General features: G+C 37.1%; 1 protein-coding gene across 3 annotated transcripts in view; it reads right to left on the bottom strand.

Moving 5' to 3' along the window:
• ZNF782 (zinc finger protein 782) overlaps positions 1–20,046 on the bottom strand; it is a 42,406-nt gene that overhangs the window by 18,125 nt on the left and 4,235 nt on the right. For all 3 annotated transcript variants that reach the window (XR_010120209.1, XM_055271770.2, XM_055271771.2), the window contains exon 4: positions 14,623–14,749. Coding sequence is in view for 2 of the 3 variants with exons in the window: in XM_055271770.2 (XP_055127745.1) it covers positions 14,623–14,749 (127 nt within the window). In the remaining variant the exon portion in view is untranslated. The remainder of the gene's footprint in view (positions 1–14,622; positions 14,750–20,046) is intronic.

Raw genomic sequence — 20,046 nt, 5'->3', positions numbered from 1 at the left:
CTTGGCAGACTGACATGTAACATTACTCTGTTACCAATAATTTTCTGTGCTCTGAAGTCTGCTTTATCTGATATCAACATAGCCAATCCTGCTTTTTTATGATTAATGTTCCATGGTATACCTTCTTTTACTTTCAATCTACCTATTATTTTTTAAGTGAATTTCTTGTAGATGGCATATATTTAGGTGAACTTTAAAAACCAACTCTTTCAATCTGTCTTTTAGTGTATTTAGACCATTTAATGTAATTCTTGATAAGCTAGGGCTTTAATCTGCTATTTCATTTGTTTTCTGTTTGTTCCCTTGAATTTTTATTAATTTTTCCCTGATCTTCTCTTTTGAACATTTTTTTTTAGAATTCCATTTTTTACTTATTTTCCTGTAATATTTTTGAGTATACCATTTAACATAGTTTTTTTAGTGGTTACTCTATATATTAAATTATACACATATTACCACAGTTCACTGTGACAAGTATCAATATTTTGCTAATTCAGGTGGAGTGTAAAGATGAAGGGACTCTAAGTCCCTTATCTGCTTCCTGTTTATAATATGATAATCTTAACTATTTCATCTATATACATTAAGAACCACATCAGAGAATGTTCAATTTTTCCCTTCAACCATCAAACAAAATTAGAAAACTCAAGAGGGAAGGCAGGCATATTGTATCTACCAGCATTTTTACTTTCCATTGTTCTTTCTTCCTTCCTGATGCTTGAAAGATTCCTTTTATGATTTCTGTTCCAAGAACTTCCTTCCTTCCATTCTTTCAGGGTAGGCATGCTGGCAATAAACTCTTAGTTTCCCTTCATCTGAGAATGTCTCAATTTTCCCTTCATTTCCAGGAGATATTTACGCTGGATAAGGAGTTGTGTTAACAATTCTTTTCCTTCAGCACTTGAAAAATGTGTTCTCTGTGGTTTCTAATAAGAAATCCACTTGTATTCAAATTCTTTTTCCCCAGAAGTAATATATTGTTTCCCTTTAGTTGCTTGTCAGATTTTCTTCTTTATCTTTAGTTGTCAGAAGTTTCATAATTATGCTTCTTGGCATGAATTCCTTTGGGTTTATCCTGTATAGAATTTACTCAGCTTCTTGAATCTCTAGGATTATGTCCTTTGCCACACTTGGGAAAATTTCAGCCATTATTTCTTTGAATTTTTTTTTTAGCCTTTTCTTATGGGATTCAAATTACACAAACATCAGAGATTTTCTTGTAGTTTCTGGGGTTCTGTTCATTTTTATTCAGTCTAGTTTTTTCTCTGTAAAAAATGACTCATTTCTATTGTTCTGTCATAAAGTTCAGCAATTCTTCTCTCCGTCTTCTCTATCCTGCTGCTGTGCACATGTAATGATTTTTTAAAAAGTTGTAGAGTAAATTTAGATTTACAGAAAAGTTGCAAGGATGGAAAGAATTCTTGTATACCTAGCAACCAATTTCCCTCACTATTAACAACTGAAACTACCACAGTTTTCTCATATAACATCAGAAATTCTGATGGCAGTTTTTTCATAACTAATAATACTGATACATTATGAAATAAAGTCCACACTTTATTCAGAGCTCCTTTTTACCTAATGTCTTTTTCCTGTTCTACAGCTTCATCCAAGATCCCACATTACATTTAGTCATCCTGTCTCTGTAGGCTCCTGTAAACTATAAGTGTTTTGTGGTATTTTGGATCACCTTGACAGTTTAAAGGACATTGTAGAATGTTCTTCAGTTTTGGTTTATCTGATGTTTTCCTCATAACTAAAGTGGGGTTATATATTCCTCAGAGAAAGACCACAGAGGTAAAGCATCTACCATTCTCATCACATCTCATCAAGGGAATATGCCATCAACATTTATCACTGACGATAACTTTGATCACCTGGTGGAGGTAATGGATGCCAGGGTTTTCCATTATAGTTATTCCTTTTCTCCAGTATGCATATTATACTTTTTAGAAGACTCTCACCAGGCACAGTCCACTGCAGCAGTGGAGAATTATGCTCCACTTCCTTGAAGAGGAGTAACTACATAAATTATTAGGAATTTTTCTATTTGGGAGATTTTCTATTCTCATTTATTCAATTATTTATATCAATATGGACTCACGAGTTTTTCATACTTTGGGTTATAAACCAATACTATGTTGTTTATTTTAACTGTTGCAATTTTGGCTACTGGGAGATCTTTCAGTTGGCTCCCCTGTGCTTTGACGTATCCCCTGTTATGGTTTGGGTATGGTTTGTCCCCATCAAAATACATGATAAAATTTGATCCTTAATGCAGTGTTGGGAGGTGGGGCTTAGTGGGAGGTGTTCGGTCATGGGGCTGGATCCCTCATGAAAAGATTAATGCCCTCTGACATGGTTTGGCTGTGTCCCCACCCAAATCTCATCTGGAATTGTAGTTCCCATAATCCCCACATGTCGTGGGACAGACCAGGTGGAGAAAATTGAATCATAGGGACAGTTTCCCCCATCCTATTCTCGTGATAGTGAGTTAGTTCTCACGCGAGCTGATGGTTTTATAATGGGCTTCCCCCTTCACTGGGCACTCATTCTCTCTCCTGCTGCCCTGTGAAGAGGTGCCTTCCACTGTAATTGCAAGTTTCCTAAGGCCTCCCCAACTATGCGAAACTGTGAGTCGATTAAACTTCTTTCCTTTATATATTACCCTGTCTCAGGTATTTCTTCATAACAGCATAAGAATGGACTAATACGGCCGGGCGCGGTGGCTCACGCTTGTAATCCCAGCACTTTGGGAGGCCGAGGCGGGCGGATCACGAGGTCAGGAGATCGAGACCACGGTGAAACCCCGTCTCTACCAAAAATACAAAAAATTAGCCGGGCGTGGTGGCGGGCGCCTGTAGTCCCAGCTACTCGGAGAGGCTGAGGCAGGAGAATGGCGTGAACCCGGGAGGCGGAGCTTGCAGTGAGCCGAGATTGCGCCACTGCACTCCAGCCTGGGCGACAGAGCGAGACTCCGTCTCAAAAAAAAAAAAAAAAAGAATGGACTAATACACCATTCAATGGGCGTGAGTTCTTGCTCTCACAGGAATGTGTTAGTTCCTGTGACAGTGAGTTATTTAGAGAGTCTGGCTTCCTCAGTTTCACACTCTTGCTTCCATGCAATTTCTTTGCACATGCTTGCTCCCCTTCCACTTTCTGCCTTGAGTTGAAGCAGCATGACGTCCTCACCACATGAAGCTGTCCAATTTGGGACTTCCCAGCCACCAGAACTGTGAGCTAAATAAATGTTTTTTCTTTAGAAATCACCTAGTCTCACTTGTTATGTTATGGCAACACAAAACAGACTAAGATAGAAAATTGGTACCAAGGAGTGGGTTGTTGCTTTATAAACACCTGAAAATGCGGAAGTAGCTTTGGAACTGGGTAATGGGTAGTGGCTGGAAAAATTTGGAGGGGCAGGCCAATATTGCCAAGAATGGAGCATTAAGGGTGATTCTACTGAGGCTCAGACAAAGACAGGAAAACAAAGGAAACTTTCAGACTTCTTACAAATTGGTTAAATGGTTGTGAACAAAATGCTGCTAGAAATATAGACAGTAGAGACCATTCTGCTAAGATCTCAGATGGAAATGAGGAAGCATGTATTAGGAACTGGAAAAAAAGGCCATCCATTTTACGCAGTAGCAAAGAAGGTGGCTGCATTGTCTCCATGCCTCAGGGCTTTATGGAAGACAGAACTTTAGAGTGGTGAACTAGTATAACTGGTGGAAGAACTTTCTAGGCAGCAAAGTGCTCAAGAAGCTGCATGGTTACTTTTAACAGCTTATGCTGGAGTTATACTAGCAAAGGGATAATCTAAAGATTATAATTATTATATTATATTTATATATTTATATATAAATTTATATAAATATATATGTACATATATTTATATATATATATATGTACATATATTTATATATAAATATATATTTATATAAATATATATACATATAAATATATATATTTATATATATTATATTATATTATTATAATTTATAATTTAAAAGGAAGCGAAGTAGAAGGATTTGAAAAATTTGCAGCCTGGCCATGTGGAAGAGAATGAAGGAGAATTTTTAGAAAAGATATCCATTGATGTAGCTGAGCAACTGCTTGCTAAAGAGATTAGCATAAGCAAAAGGTCAAAACAATGGGAAAAAGACCCTGAAGTCATTTGGAATATCTTCAAGTCGCTTCTCCCATTCCAGGCCCAGAAGCCTAAGAAGGCAGAATAGTTTCAGGGGAAAGGGCCAGGCTGCTGCACTTGGGACACCTTGGGACACAGCTTCCTGCATCCTAGCTGCTTCGGCTGAAGCAGCCATGGGTCAAGTGGCTCCAGGTAAGGCTTGTGCTGCGTAAGCCTTACATCCCCTGGCTTATGTCTAGAGGGCACGAGCAATAAGCCTTGGAGTCCGTGTAGTGTTAATTTCGCAGGCTTGCAGAATGCTAGAGCCATGGAGGTGTGTGTTACTCCACTGAGATTTCAACGTATGTATGAAAAACCCTATAGGCCCAGGCAGAGACTTGTTGCAGCGCAGAGCCACTGCAGAGACCCTCTGCTAGGGCAAGGCCAAGCAAAAATTTGGGTTAGGTCTACTGCAGAGTCTCCACTAAGGCAATGCCTAGCGGAGCTTCAGGATTAGGGCCACTGCTAGGACCCCAAAATTGTAGAGCCACCAGTAGCATGCAATCTCAGTCTGGAAAAGCTGCAGGCATTTGCCTTCAGCCTGTGAGAGCAGCAATGTAAGCTGGGCAGAGAAAAGCCATGAGAGTGGAGCTATCTAAGGGCTTGGAAGCCTACTCCTCACACCAGTGTGCTGAGGATGTGGGACATGGAGTCGAAGGAGACTATTCTGGAGCTTTCAAATTTAATGTCTGCCCTGCTGGGTTTCAGACCTTATGCCTATTCCACCATTGTATCTTGGAAGTAAATAACTTTTTTTTTTTTTGAGACCGAGTCTTGCTCTGTCGCCCAGGCTGGAGTGCAATGGTCTGATCTCAGCTCACTGCAACCTCCGCCTCCTGGATTCAAGCGCTTCTCCTGCCTCCAAGCGCTTCTCCTGCCTCAGCCTCCCGAGTAGCTGAGACTATAGGCACATGCCACCACATCTGGCTAATTTTTGTATTTTTAGTGGAGACAGGGTTTCCCCATGTTGGTCTTGAATTGCTGACCTCAGGTGATCCGCCCGCCTTGGCCTCCCAAAGTGCTGGGTTTATAGGTGTGAGCCACCATGCCTGCCCAATAACTTATTTTTGATTTTACAGGCTTGTAGCTGGACTTTGGACTTTTAAGGTGGTGCTGGAAAAACTTAAGGCTTTTGGGACTAGTGGGATGGAATGTTATATTTTGTATATGAGAAGGATATGAGTTTTGGGGAGCTAGGGGCAGAATGGTATGGTTTGGGTATGGTTCATCCCTGCAAAAACTCAAGGTGAAATTTGATCCCCAATGTAGCAGTGTTGGGAGGTGGGGCTTAGTGGGAGGTGTTTGGGTCATGGGAGTAGATCCCTCATGAACAGATTAATGCCCTCCCAAAGGGTAGAGTTCTCACTCTTACAGGATTATTTCTTGTGAGAACCGGCTGTTAAAAAGAGCCTGGTTTCTCTCTTGCTTCCTCTTTTGCCATGTGATCTCTTTGCACATGGCCACTCCCCTTCCACTTCCCACCATAAATTGAAGCAGTATGACGCCCTCATTAGATGCAGCTGCCCAATCCTGGATTTTTCAGCCACCAGAATTGTGAGCCAAACAAACTTTTCTTTATAAATTACCCAGTCTCAGGTATTCTGTTCTAGCAACACAAAATGGACTGAGACACTCCCATAGTTTTGTTTTTTGAGCAATTTCCTTACTTTCTGATTCTACAAGATGTCCCACACTCATCTTGTACATTTCTCCCTAGCCCTTAGAATCAACCATTTTCCCAAGGAATCTTGGTTCCTTTACTTGGTGAATGGTACTAGACACTACTTACAGGTCTATTTGAGCTTTCTATCTCTTCGTGATTCAGTTTTGGTAGATTATGGGCTTCGAGTAATTTGTCTCTTTCATTTAGGTTAATTTGTTGTTCACAGCATTCCTTTATAATCAGTTTTATTTCTGTAGAATTGCTAATACTGTCCCCATTTTCATTTCTGAGTTTAGTAATTTGAGTCTTCCCTTTTTTTCTGAACTGATCTAGTTAAAAGTTTATCAATTTTGTTGTTTTTTTTAAAAAAGAACTTTGGTTTCATTGATTTTCTCTATTGTTTTTCTATTCTTTCATTCTCTCTCTTCTAATCTCTAGTATTGTTTCCTTTTGCTAGGTTTAGGTTTAGTTTGCTCTTTCTTTAGTTTCTTAAGATGTGAAGTTAGGTTATTGATTTGAGATCTTTCTTCTTCCTTAATGTATGTGTTTATAGCTATACATTTCCATCTTATTGTTGGTTTTACTGCATCCAGAAGGTATGCTATGTTGTATTTTCATTTCTCTCAAGGTATTTTCTAATTTGTCTTATGATTCTTTGACCCCTTGGTAGTTTAAGAGTTTGTTAATTTTTCACATATTTGTAACATTTCTAGTTTTCCTTCTGTTATTCATTTTCACGTAGCTGGAACTACTGGCACGTGCCACCATGCCTGGCTCATTTTTATAATTTTGTAGAGACAGAGTCTCCCTATGTTGCCCAGGTTGGTCTTGAGCTCCTGGGTTCAAGTGATCCGTCCACCTTGGCCTTTCAAAGTGTTGGGATTATAGGTGAGAGCCTCTGTGCCCTGCCTTTTTCTTTTATGTGCACTTAACACTTAAATTAACCTCTGATTATTGCTTTAGCTGCATTTCACAAATTTCTTGTACTTTCATTTTCAAAAAATTATACCGAGAATTTTTCTTTGACTCATGTGTTGACAAGTGTGTTGGTTATTTCCAAATATTTGGAAATGCTCCTGCTATCTTTCTGTATTTGATTTCTGGTATGGTTTGAAAGCACACTTTTTAGGATTTCTGTACTTTTTCATTTGTTAAAGTGTGCTTTATGGCCTAGAATGTCTCTTTTGATGAATGTTTCACATGCACTTGAGAAGAATGTATATTTTTCTATTGCTGTAGTCTAAAAATGTCAGTAGATCCAAGTTGGCTGACACTGCTGTTCAGGTCATTTACATCCTTAGCAATTTTCTGCCTGCTTGATCTACCAATACTGACAGAGCGGTGTTTAAATCTCCCTATTTTAATTGTAGATTTGTGTATTTCTCTTTTTAGTTCTATCAGTTTTTTACCTCATATAATTTGAAGCTGTTGTTAACTGCATAAATGTCTAGGGCTGTTATGTTTTCTTAGAGAATTGAGCCATTTATTACTATGTAATATTCTTCCATCCTTGATGATCTTCCACGTTCTGAAGTCTTTGTCTGAAATTAATAGTTACTTCAATTTAGGTTAGTGTTAGCCTGATGTAGTTTTCTTTTCTTTCTTTTTTCTTTTCTTTTCTTTTTTTTTTTTTTTTGAGACAGAGTCTTGCTCTTGTTACCCAGGCTGGAGTGCAGTGGAGTGATCTTGGCTCACTGCAACCTCCGTCTCTGGGGTTCAAGTGATTCTCCTGCCCCAGCCTCCCGAGTAGCTGGAATTACAGGCGCCTGCCACCACGCCTGGCTAATTTTTGTATTTTTGGTAGAGACGGGGTTTCACCATGTTGGCCAGGCTGGTCTTGAACTCCTGACCTCATGATCTGCCCACCTCGGCCTCCCAAAGTGCTGGGATTACAGTCGTGAGCCTCCGTGCCCAGCCCATTTTTCTATTTCTAACTTGAGTCTTTGGTTTTATGGTTTGCTTCTTATAGACAAAGTAGAGTTGGGCTTTACTTTTTTAACTAATCCGACTGTATTGTATTACTGTACTATATCTGGTGTTTTGAGCCTATTCACACTTAAAGTGATTACTAACATAGCTGGATTAATTTTTTAAACTTTTTTGTTCATTGCACTTGTTCTTTTTTTTTTTCTACCTACTTCTCTCTTTTTGCCTTCTCTCCTTTTAAAGAGCATTTTATATACATCCATTTTATCTGTTGGTATATCATTTATACTTCTTTTAAAACGTTTTTAGTGGTTGCCCTAGTGTTTACAATATATGTTTTAAGGTAATCATCATTCACCTTACAATAACACTATAACTATCCCACGTCACACGTATTGCGGGCATCTTATAACAGTATTACCTGTGGCTCCTGTCATCCCTTGTGGCACTGCTTTCATTCATTTCACTTATCCATATGTCATAATGACCCAATACATTATTACTGTTATTACTTTCAATTGTATACTAGATATTCCAGGTATTATGTGACTCTGGGTCTTCTTCATCTTCTGTTTTAGGAGGCTCCCTCTGATACCATGGCAGCTGAAGGAGGACACACTTTCTTACTGCCAGGTGAGGTTGGGAGTCCAGATTAGCTTCTAATAACACCATCAGGTAGGTATCCAGGCAACTTTTTTTTTTTGAGACGCAGTCTTGCTCTGTTGCCCAAGCTGGGGTGCAGTGGTATAATCTCTGCTCACTGCAACCTCTGCCTCCTGGCTTCAAGCAATTCTCTGCCTCAGCCCCCCGAGTAGCTGGGATTATAGGCACCCACTACCATGCCTGGCTAATTTTTGTATTTTTAGTAGAGACGGGGTTTCACCATGTTGGCCAGGCTGGTCTTGAACTCCTGACCTCATGATCCACCTGCCTTGGCCTCTCAAAGTGTTGGGATTACAGGCGTGAGCCACCGCACCTGGCCTATTCAGGCAACTTTTTACTGTCAGTTGGTAGGAAGAGTCCTGGCTTACCACTAGGCCTCAGCTGAAATCACCCCATTGGAGAGCTAGAGGAGTACTCTGATACTCTAGGACCAGGGTGGAAGTCAGTTTTTGGTGATGGGAGAGAGCTGCAGTTTTTTTCCGTAGTGTTTAGTTAGGGTAGGGCAGTTGTCTAAAATTTTCTGTCTTTCTGGGTGGTTGCTTTCCTGTTCTTTTGTCTAGAGGAAGCAGGCTTTACTTGGGACTTTTTTTTTTTTTTTTGTCTGTATCAACTGGTGTTTCAGGCTGATACATTAGGCAAAAATAAAACTGAGAAAGAGGTGTCATTTCTTGGGTTCCAACGTCCCTAGCTTGTTTTTGTCCTTCTCTCACTGTTCAAAGTCTTCTTATACGTTTTGTATATAATGCCTAGTGGTTTTAGCTGTACTTAAAGGGAGGAACAGGAAGAAGTATCTGTCATCAATCTTATCTGGAACCATCAGTCTCTAAAACTTTCACATTTAAGAAGTGCCTTTTAAATTTAGTGTAATCTTTCAATATGCAAAACATGTATGTAGTTCAAAAATCCAAATTGTATAAAAAGGTATACTAAAAGTCTCACTTCCATTCCTGTTCTAATCACTCGCCCCCCACCTGCTGAATTTTATCACTTTCTGATTTTTCTCCCAGGGTTTCATTTTGCAAATATCAACAGTTACGTATATTCTTCTCTCTTTCCTTACTCAAAGATGGCTTCCTGCGCACACCATTCTACTGCTTCTTTTGACTTAATATTTACTAAGTATCACTCCTTATTTGTATACAGGCTCTTGTCCATTTTATGGTTGCATAGTCTTCATTTGTGTGTTGAAGTAACACACTTTCAGCCAATTAGTCAATGATGTACATTTGGGTTGTTGATATTCTATTGCTCTTACAAACAATGCTGCAGTGAATAACCTTGTGTATATATCATTTTGTGTTTATGCACGTATTGTTGCTGAGTATTGTATATGTTGCTGAGTAAAAATTAATGCACCTGTAATTTCTTTTAGTGCCAAAAAATTACATTTCTTAGCAGATATGGTTGATTACTATTTTACTTAAAGCCCTCGGTGACTACTTATTGCTTAAAACCCAGAATATGGCCTCAATAATATATATTCACTTGGTCTGCTTCCACATCTTGTACCATATTCCTTCTTGCTTTCTTTGTTCCAGGTGTACTGGTTCTTTTTCAGGTCTCTGTACTCACTATCTTCTCTTCTACTAGGGGTCTTTGTGCTTGTTCTTTTCTCTACTTGGAATGTTTATATTTCCTTATTTAGCTTATTCCTAGACATGCTTAGAGTTTTTCTCAAGCAACACTTATCTTTTCCTTTGAATTTGAAAATTTTCTTTGAAAAAGTAAAAAAGAGAGTTCAGTGAACCCCTCCCCTCATGCATCCTTCACCCAGCTTCAAAAAAATTACAATTTTTTTTAATAGAAAGGTTTTCTTAACCTCAGAAACTCTTCAAATCACCCTATGAAACTTAAGGCTGTGCTACTGAATAACTTGAGAACTGCACTGGTGTCTATCAAAAAGTGGATATTAATTAAACAGTTGTTAAGTTTTAATTGCATTTCTTCATACAGTCTCATACTGTATGAATGAGTGTTCAAAGAAGAAGAAATATGTCTTCTAGACATAAATAAGAGACACGTCTTAGTAACCCGATATGCAATTTGTATGTTGCAGCTAAAGTAGTGCTGAATTTTTTAAGGCACTAAATGTGTACGTTAGAAAAGAGAAAAAGTCTCAAATTAATAGTGCATGATCACACATTAAAAAGCTAGACAAAGAGCACAATAATCCTAACATAAGCAAAAGTAAAAAGTAAAGAGTAGAAATCAACCAAATTAAAACCAAAAAAACAAAAGAGAAAGATCAATGAGAGAAAAAGCTGGTTGGCTGAAAAGAGCAGTAACCTTGTAAAACCTCTAGGAAGAGTGAACAAAAAAATAAAAGAGCAAGAAGACAGGAATGACCAATATAAAGAATAAAACAGGTCTATAAATACAGATCCTAAAGACATCAAAATGATAATAATGGAATGGTCTGAACATCTTTACACATATAAACATGACAACTGAGATAAAATGGACTCATTGTTAGAAAAGCAAAAATACCACAATTCACCTAATAGAAATAATTTGAATATCCATATATGACTTAAATAAATTGATTTATAACACTCCCCAAAAAGGAGTCTCTAGGCCCAGATGGTTTCACTAGATTACCAAACATTTAATGAAGAATAAACACCACTTCTATACAACCTCTTCCAGAAAATTGGAAGGAACACTTTCCAACTAATTTTATGAGGCCAGACTTATGCTGATATGAAAACCAGACAAAGGTAGTATAAAACTACAGACCGATTTCTCTCATAAATGCAAAACTACTTAACAAAATATTAGCAAATAGAATCAAACAATAAATAAAAAGAATTCTATGACATTACCAAGTAAGGTTTATTCCAAGTATATAAGGCTGGTTCAATATTTGAAAAGTAGTCAACAAAGTCTATTACATTAATGGAGTAATGAAGAAAAACCATGTAATCACAGCAGTATATACATAAAAAGTATTTGACAAGATTCAATATCCATTCATAATCAATATTCTCATAAAACTAGGAATACAGTAGAAGTTCCACCATTTGATGAAGAATACCTACAAAGGACCTGCTAAGATCATTTGGTGAAAGACTACATGTTTTCCCCTTAAGGTTGGGAACAAGGCAAGGATGACTACTCTTACCACTCTTATTCTACACAGTACTAGAAGTCCTATCCAGTGTAATACAGCAAGAAAAGGAAATAAAAGGCATACAGATTAGAAAGGAAGATAGTAAACTGACCCTATACATAGATGACATGATAGCTTATGTTAAAAAATGCCTACGAATCTACAAAAAGGCCTTCCTAGAAAGTTCAGCAAGATCTCAGCATAAAAGAACAAACATACAAAAATCAATTACATTTCTATAAACTAGCAACCTTCATAAGCAAACAGAAATTTAAAACACAATGCCATTAACAATTACTCAACCAAATGAAACACTGAGGTATAAATATAATGTGCAGGACTTTTATACTGAAAACTACAAAACACTGAAGCAAGAAATCAAGATCTAAGTAAATGGAGAAATATATTGTGTTTATGGATTATAAGACTCAAGACTCAAAACAGTAAAGATGTTAACTGTCACAAAATTGATAATTTATAGCTTTAATTCCTATCAAACACCCAGTAAGATTCTAACATAATGAAATTATTACAATATGTATATGCAAAGGTGAAGTAACTAGAATAGTTAAAACAATATTGAAAAAGAAATATAATGTGGGAATATAATAGTCTCATACAAGTACAGCCAACTGATTTTTGACACAGGTGAAAAAGCTATTCAATGAAGGGTAATGGTGCTGCATGGAGCAAATGGATATCCATAGGCAAAAACAAAAAAAAAAAGATCTCAACTTACACTTCATGCCCTATATAAAAATTAACTCAAAATGCACCATAATTAAAATGTAAATTACACAATTTTTAAAAATAGGAGAAAACCTTTGGTCCAAAGACTTAGTGAAGAGTTCTTAGATAGGACATTTTTACAAAACTGATAAACTGGACTTCATCAAAATTAAAAACTTATGCTCTACAAAACACCTCACGAAGAGGATGAAAAGACAAGTTACAGACTGGTATAAAAATGTGCAAACCACACATCTGACAAAGAAATTCATATCTAGACTATCTAAATTCTCAAAAGTCAATGGTAAAACACACAAACTTCCAATTAAAAAGTGGACAAAAGCCATGAACAGACATTTTACTAAGGGTACACAGATGGCATGTGAACACATGAAAAGATATTTGATTATCAGTAGCCATTAGGGAAATGCAAATTAGGATCACTATGAGATATCACTATACACCTGTTCAACCACTAATACATAAAATAGCAACAATGCCTAGTACCAGAAAGGATAGGGAATAACTGGATCCCTCATACATTGCTGGTGGAAATGCAAAATGGTACAGCAACTCTGGGAAATAGTTTGGCACTTTCTTAAAGAATAAAACATAACTTACCATACAATCTAACAATCACACTTCGTGGCACTTATCCCAGAAAAACTTATGTTCACAAAAAATCTGAACATGAGTGTTCGCATCAACTTTATAATAGCCCCAAACTGGAAACAACCAAAATGTCCTTCAACAGGTGAACAGCTAAACAATGATATTCATATAGTGAAATACTACATAGCTATAAAAGGAATGAACTATGGATACACTACAACTTGGATCTCAAGAGCATTACGCTGAGTGAAAAAGCCAGTCTCAACACATCAAATACTGTATGATTCCACTTATATAACAGTCTCAAAATGACAAAATTATAGAGCTAGCAGATTAGTAGTCAGCAGAGATCAGGAACAATGTGAGAGACGGCATGGGTGTTGACTATGAATGAGTAGCACCAAAGAGATCTTTGTGGTGACAGAGCAGTTCTGAATTGTAACTGTGGTGGTTACATCAATCTCCACATGTGATAAAATGGCACAGAGCTATTCACACATATTGTACCAGTGTCTATTTACTGGTGTTGATACTGTATTATAGTTATAAAACATGTACCCTTTGGGGTAAGCTAAGGTGAGGACACAATTTTTGCTAATTCCCATAAATCTATAATTATTTCAATATAAAAAAGGTTTCTTAAAATATATGCAAAAAATTAAAAACTGAAAACATTTTCTCTTTAAAAAGAGAAGCAAGAGATGGCAAGAAAAAGTCTGTAAAACATATATCTAATAAAGGTCTGAACTTCTTCAACTAAACAAACAAAATACTAAAAACTAAATGAAACAAAAATGAGCTCAAGATTTGACTGCTCATTTAAAGAAGATTTATGAATCGCTAAAAAGCACATAAAAAGAGGTTCAATGTTGTTAGTCATCAGGAAAATGCAAATTAAAACCCAACTAGAATTGTTAAAAACAGCAAAATTTTCCAAATAATGGTAACCAAAGAGTAATGAGAACTCACAGACACTGTTCATGAAAATGAAAAACTGTGGAGCCAGTTTGAAAACATTTGGCAGTTTCCCATAAAGTTACAGACAGATAAACTTATCAAAGACCTGGCAAGCTCACTCCTAGGTACTTACACAAGAGAAATGAAAACATATGTTGACACAAAGACTTGCATGTGAAAGTTCATAGCAGCTTTATTCAGAAAAGCACCAACTGGGAAAAAATTCCATATGTTGACCAACTGATAGAGGATAATAAATTGCAGTATATGCCCACAAAGTGGCACTACTTAGGATAAAATAATTAACCACTTATACACACATGTGCATGAATTTCAAAAGCATTATACTAAAGAAAAGCCAGACAAAAGGGAGTATATAATTTATGATTCCATTTATATGAAATTTGAGAAAAGGCAAAATTATTGCAATAGAAAGCAGACTAGTAGTTGCCAGAGGTTGTGGAGGAAGGGATGGAGGGAGAGGACTCACTGCAAAGGGCTACAAAGAATCTTCTGGGGGTGATAAAAATATTCCAAACCATGATTTGGATTGTGGTAATCAATGTATACATTTTTCAAAACTCATTGATTTGTACACTGAAAGGTGCTGAATTTTATTTTCTGTTAAATACACCTCAATAAAACTGACTAATATAAAAAAGGAAAACCAGAATTGCACTGTAGAGGGAGTCACATGGTCTGGTATGGAGAGAGAGAAAGAGAGGAGAAACAGAACTGCACTCTGGAGGGAACCCCATGGTAAGCTGTGCTCACCCACTGAGACGAGGTGGCTGTAGTTCTCCAGCATCACATCTCTGTACAGGGTCCTCTCAACAGGGCCCAGGTGCTGCCACTCCTCCTGGCTGAATTCCACAGTCACGTCCTGGAATGACACTGACGCCTGTAACAGCGCATTTCTGATTAATCTGAGTGTTCAGAATCAAGGAAAGGAAAATGTTTTCAGAAACTAACTCATTATGTTTACTGTTGAGAATTTAAAACAAAATGCTATAAGGGATTCTTATTATGGCCCTAATTCTGCCTTACTTTTGAAATGCATAATTAGCACAAATATTTGTTCTCATGCTCTTATTTGTATTTATTTTACAATCATACACATACATTGTTACTTAATATACTGAGGAAGCTTAGTACCCTTTTAGGTAAAATTATTATAAATAGGATTCCTGCATACATTTCCCATGGTGCGATCTCGGCACACTGCAACCTCCGCATTCCCGGGTTCAAGCAATTCCCCTGCCTCAGCCTCCCGAATAGCTGGAATTACAGGTGCATGCCACCACACCTAGTTTTTTGTATTTTAGTAGAGATGGGGTTTCACCATGTTGGCCAGGATGGTCTTGATCTCCTTACCTCATGATCCGCCCACCTTGGCCTCCCAAAGTGCTGGGATTACAGGCGTGGGCCACAGTGCCCAGCTGGGAAGTGAATCTTTACAGGAATGAAAATCTGTTCATTATTATCTCGTGCAGCTGTACACAGAGATGCGGCATGATACATAACACGAAAAGCTCAAAAAGCTCAGAAAAAAGAATAAAAAGAAATGAACAAAGTCTCCAAGAAATATGAAATTATGTAAAATGGCCAAACCTAAGAATTGATGTTTCTGAGGGAAAAAAGAAAACAAAAAGTCTAGAAAACTTATTTGAGGAAATAACTGAGGAAAACTTCACTGACCTGGCTAGATATTTACATATCCCAATCCAAGAAGGTCAAAGAACTCTTGGAAAATCCACTGCAAAAAGATCTTCACCAAAGCATATAGTCATCAGGCTGTCTAAAGCCAACATGAAGGAAAGAATTCTAAGAGCACTAAGATAAAAGCATCAAGTAACCTATAAAGGAAAACTTATCAGACTAACAGCGGACTTCTCAGCAGAAACCTCACAAGCAAGAAGGGATTGGGGGTCCTATCTCCAACCTCTTTAAACAGAGTACCTGTCAGCTAAGAATTCTGCATCCAGCAAAACTAAGTTTCATCAATGAAGGAGAAATAAAGTTATTTCAGACAAACACATGCTGAGGGAATTTGTCGTTACCAAAGCAGCACTATGAGAAATGCTAAAAAGAGCTCTAAACCTTGAAACAAGAGTTTGATATGCACCAAAACAGAACCTCTTCAAAGCTTAAAACTCACAGGACCTATAAACCAATAATTCAATGAAAAAAGCAAACTAGGTAGCAACATGATGAAGAGAACAGTATCTCACATCTCAATATTAACATTGAATGTAAATGGCCTAAATGCTCCACTTAAAAGATACAGAATGGCAAAATAGATTTAAAAAAAAATAACAAACCAAATATCTGCTGTCTTCAACAGACTCACCAAACATAGAAGGATTCATATAAACTCAAGGTAAAGGGAAGGAAAAAAATATTCCATGCAAATGGAAACCAAAAGCAAGCAGGAGTAGCTATTCTTATATCAGACAAAAAAGACTTCAAGAAAATCCGTAAAAAAAAGACAAAGAAGGTCACCATATAATGATAAAAGGATCAATCCAACAAGAAGATATTACAATCCCAAATTTATATGCACTTAACACTGGAGGTCCCAGTTTCACAAAACAATTACTACTAACCTAAGAAATGAGATAGACAGCAATACAATAATAGTGGGAAACTTCAACAGACCACCGACAGTACTAGACAGATCAAGAGAGAAAGCCAACAAAGAAACAGTCGACTTAAACAATACACTAGAACAAATGAACTTAACAGATATTTACAAAATGCTCTCCAAGAACTGCAGAATATACATTCTTCTCATCAGCACATGGGACATTCTCAAAGACAGATCATATAATAGGCCACAAAACAAGTCTCAATACATTTTTAAAAATCAAAATCATATCAAGTATCTACTCAGATCACAGCAGAATAAAACTAGGGATGAACTCTAAAAGGAACTTTAAAACTATAAAAATACATGGAAATGAAATAATCTGCTCCTGAATGATTTCTGGGTTAACAACAAAATCAAGATAGAAATTTACAAATTCAATGAATGATAATTACACAAATTATCAAAACTTCTGGGATGTAGCAAAGCAGTGCTAAGAGAAAAGTTTATAGTGTTAAATGCCTATATCAAAAAGCCTGAAAGAGCACAAATTGACAACCTAATGTTATACCTCAAGGCACCAGAGAAACAGGAACTAAACCCAAAGCTAGCAGGACAAAAGAAATAAAGATCAAAGTAGAACTAAATGAAATTCAAACAAAAAAACCCCAAAATATCAATGAAACAAAAAAGCTGGTTCCCTGAAAAGTTAAAACTGATAGACCTTCAGCTAGATTGGCCAAGAAAAGAAAGAAGATCCAAATAAGTTCAATTAGAAATGAAACTGGAAACATTACAACCGACATCACAGAAATACAAGAGATCTTTCAAGACTACTATGAACACCTTTATGTGCACAAACTAGAAAACCTGGAGGAAATGGATAAATTATTGCAAACATACAACACTCCTAGATTAAATCAGGAAGAAATTGAAACTCTGAATAGACTACAAGTAGAGAGATTAAATCAGTAATTTAAAAATTTGAAAATTGCCAACAACAACAAAAAGCCTGGGACCAGATGGATTCAAAGCTGAATTCTACCAGATATTTAAAGAAGAACTGGTCCCAATCCTGCAGAAACTATTCCACAAGATTGCAAAAGAGGGAATCCTCCCTAAATCATTCTATGAAGCCAGTATCACCCTGATACCAAAACCAGGAAAGGACACAACAACAAAAAAGGAAACAACAGACCAATATCCCTGATGAACATAGATGCGAAAATCCTCAACAAAACACTAGCTAACTGAATATAATAGCACATCAAAAAGCACATCATGATTAGGTAGGTTTCACCTCAGGGATGCAGGGATGGTTTAACATATGCAAGTAAATAAATGTGATACATCACGTAAACATAACTAAAAACAAAAATCATATAATCATCTCAGTAGATGCAGAAAAAGCATTTGACAAAATCTCGTGTACCTTTATAAAAGCTCTCAAACTAGGCATAGAGGGGACTTACCTCAAAATAATAAAAGCCATATGTGACAAGTCCACAGCCAACACCATATTGAATGGGGAAAGTTGAAAGTACTCCCCCTGAGAACAGAAACAAGACAAGGATGCCTGCTTTCACCACTCCTGTTCAACATAGTTCTGGAAGTCCTAGCCAGAGCAATTAGTCAAGAGAAAGAAATAAAGGGCATCCAAATTGGAAAAGGAAAAGTCAAACTACTGCTCTTTGTAGATGATATGATCATATACCTAGAAAATCCAAGACTCCTCCAAAAGACTCCTAGATTTGATAAATGAATTCGGTAAAGTCTCAGGATACAAAATCAATGTAGACAAATCAGTAGCAATGCTATACCAACAACAACCAAGCTAAGAATCAAATCAAGAACTCAATTTCTTTTACAACAGCTGCAAAAACAAAACAACAAAAAACAACCTAATAATATACTTAACCAAGGAGGTGAAAGATCTCTACATGAACTACATAACACTGCTGAAAGAAATCACAGGTGACACAAACAAATGGAACACATCCCATGCTCACGGATTGGAAGAATCAATATTGTGAAAATGACCATTCTGACCAAAGCAATCTACAGGTTCAATGCAATTCTCATCAAAATACCAACATCTTTTACATAATTAGAAAAAAAATCCTAAAATTCATACAGAATAAAAAAGAGCCAGAATAATCAAAGCAATCCTGAGCAAAAAGAACAAATCTGGAGGCACCACAATACCAGACTTCAAATTATACTACAAGGCTATAATTTCCAAAACAGTGTGGTACTGGTATAAAGGCAGGCACACAGACCAATGGAACAGAATAGAGAACCCAGAAATAAAGCCAAATATGCACAGTCAACAACTGATCTTCGACAAAGCATACAAAAACATAAACAGGGGAATGGACATCCTATTTCAGCAATCCCCAACCTTTTTGGCACCAGGGACTGGTTTCCTGGAAGACAATTTTTCCATGGACCAGAGGTGGTGGGGTGGGGATGGTTTCAAGATTAAACTGATCCACTTCAGATCATCAGGCATTAGTTAGATTCTCATAAGAAGCACCCAGTCTAGATCCCTTGCATGTGCAGTTCACAATAGGGTTCCCTCTCCTATGAGAATCTGATGCTGCTGATCTGACAGGAGGTAGAGCTCAGGTGGTAATACTTACTAGCCTGCTGCTTACCTCCTGCTGTGCCGTTCCATTCCTAACAGACCACAGACTGGTACCAGTCAGTGGCCCCGTGGATTAGGGACTTCTGTCTTATTTAATAAATGGTGCTGGTAAAAGTGGCAAGCCACATGTAGAATAATGAAACTGGATCCCTATCTCTCACTTTATACAAATATCAACTCAAGATGGATCAAAGACTTAAATCTGTGACCTGAAACCATAGAAATTCTAGAAGACAACATTTGAAAAACTCTTCTAGACATCAGCCTAGGCCAAGAACTCATGACTAATACCCCAAAAGCAAACGCAACAAAAACAAAGATAAATTAACTGGACCTAATTAAACTAAAAAGCTTCTACACAGCAAAAGAAATAATTACCAGAGTAAACAGCCAACCCACAGAATGGGAGAAAATATTTACAAACTAGACATCTGACAAAGTATCCAGAATTTACAAGGAACTCAAATAAACCAGCAAGAAAAAAAATCCCATAAAAAAGTGGACAAAGGACATGAATTGTCATTTCTCAAAAGAAGATATACAAATGTCCAATAAACACATGAAAAAAATGCTTAACATCGCTAATCATCAGGGAAATGCAAATTGAAACCACCATGAGATACCACTTTACTCCTGCAAAACACACTGTCAAAACACAGTGGATATTTGCATGGATGTGAAGAAAAGAGAATGCTTATACACTGCTGGTAGGAATGAAAATTAGGACAACCTCTATGGAAAAAGTATGGAGATTCCTTAAGGAACTAAAAGTAGATCTACCATTCGATCTAGCAATCCCACTACTGGGTATCTACCCAAAGGAAAAGAAGTCATCATAAATGAAAAAGAAACCAGCACACATGTTTGTAGCAGCACAATTCACAATTGCAAAGATGTGGAACCAACCTAAGTGCCCATCAACTGAGTGGATAAAGAAAACGTGGTGCCTATACACCATGGAATA

Source organism: Symphalangus syndactylus, chromosome 3 (assembly GCF_028878055.3).
Source record: "Symphalangus syndactylus isolate Jambi chromosome 3, NHGRI_mSymSyn1-v2.1_pri, whole genome shotgun sequence".
Taxonomy (NCBI): domain Eukaryota; kingdom Metazoa; phylum Chordata; class Mammalia; order Primates; family Hylobatidae; genus Symphalangus; species Symphalangus syndactylus.
The sequence above is the reverse complement of the archived record's forward strand: the minus strand, read 5'-3'. Positions and strand labels throughout refer to the sequence as shown.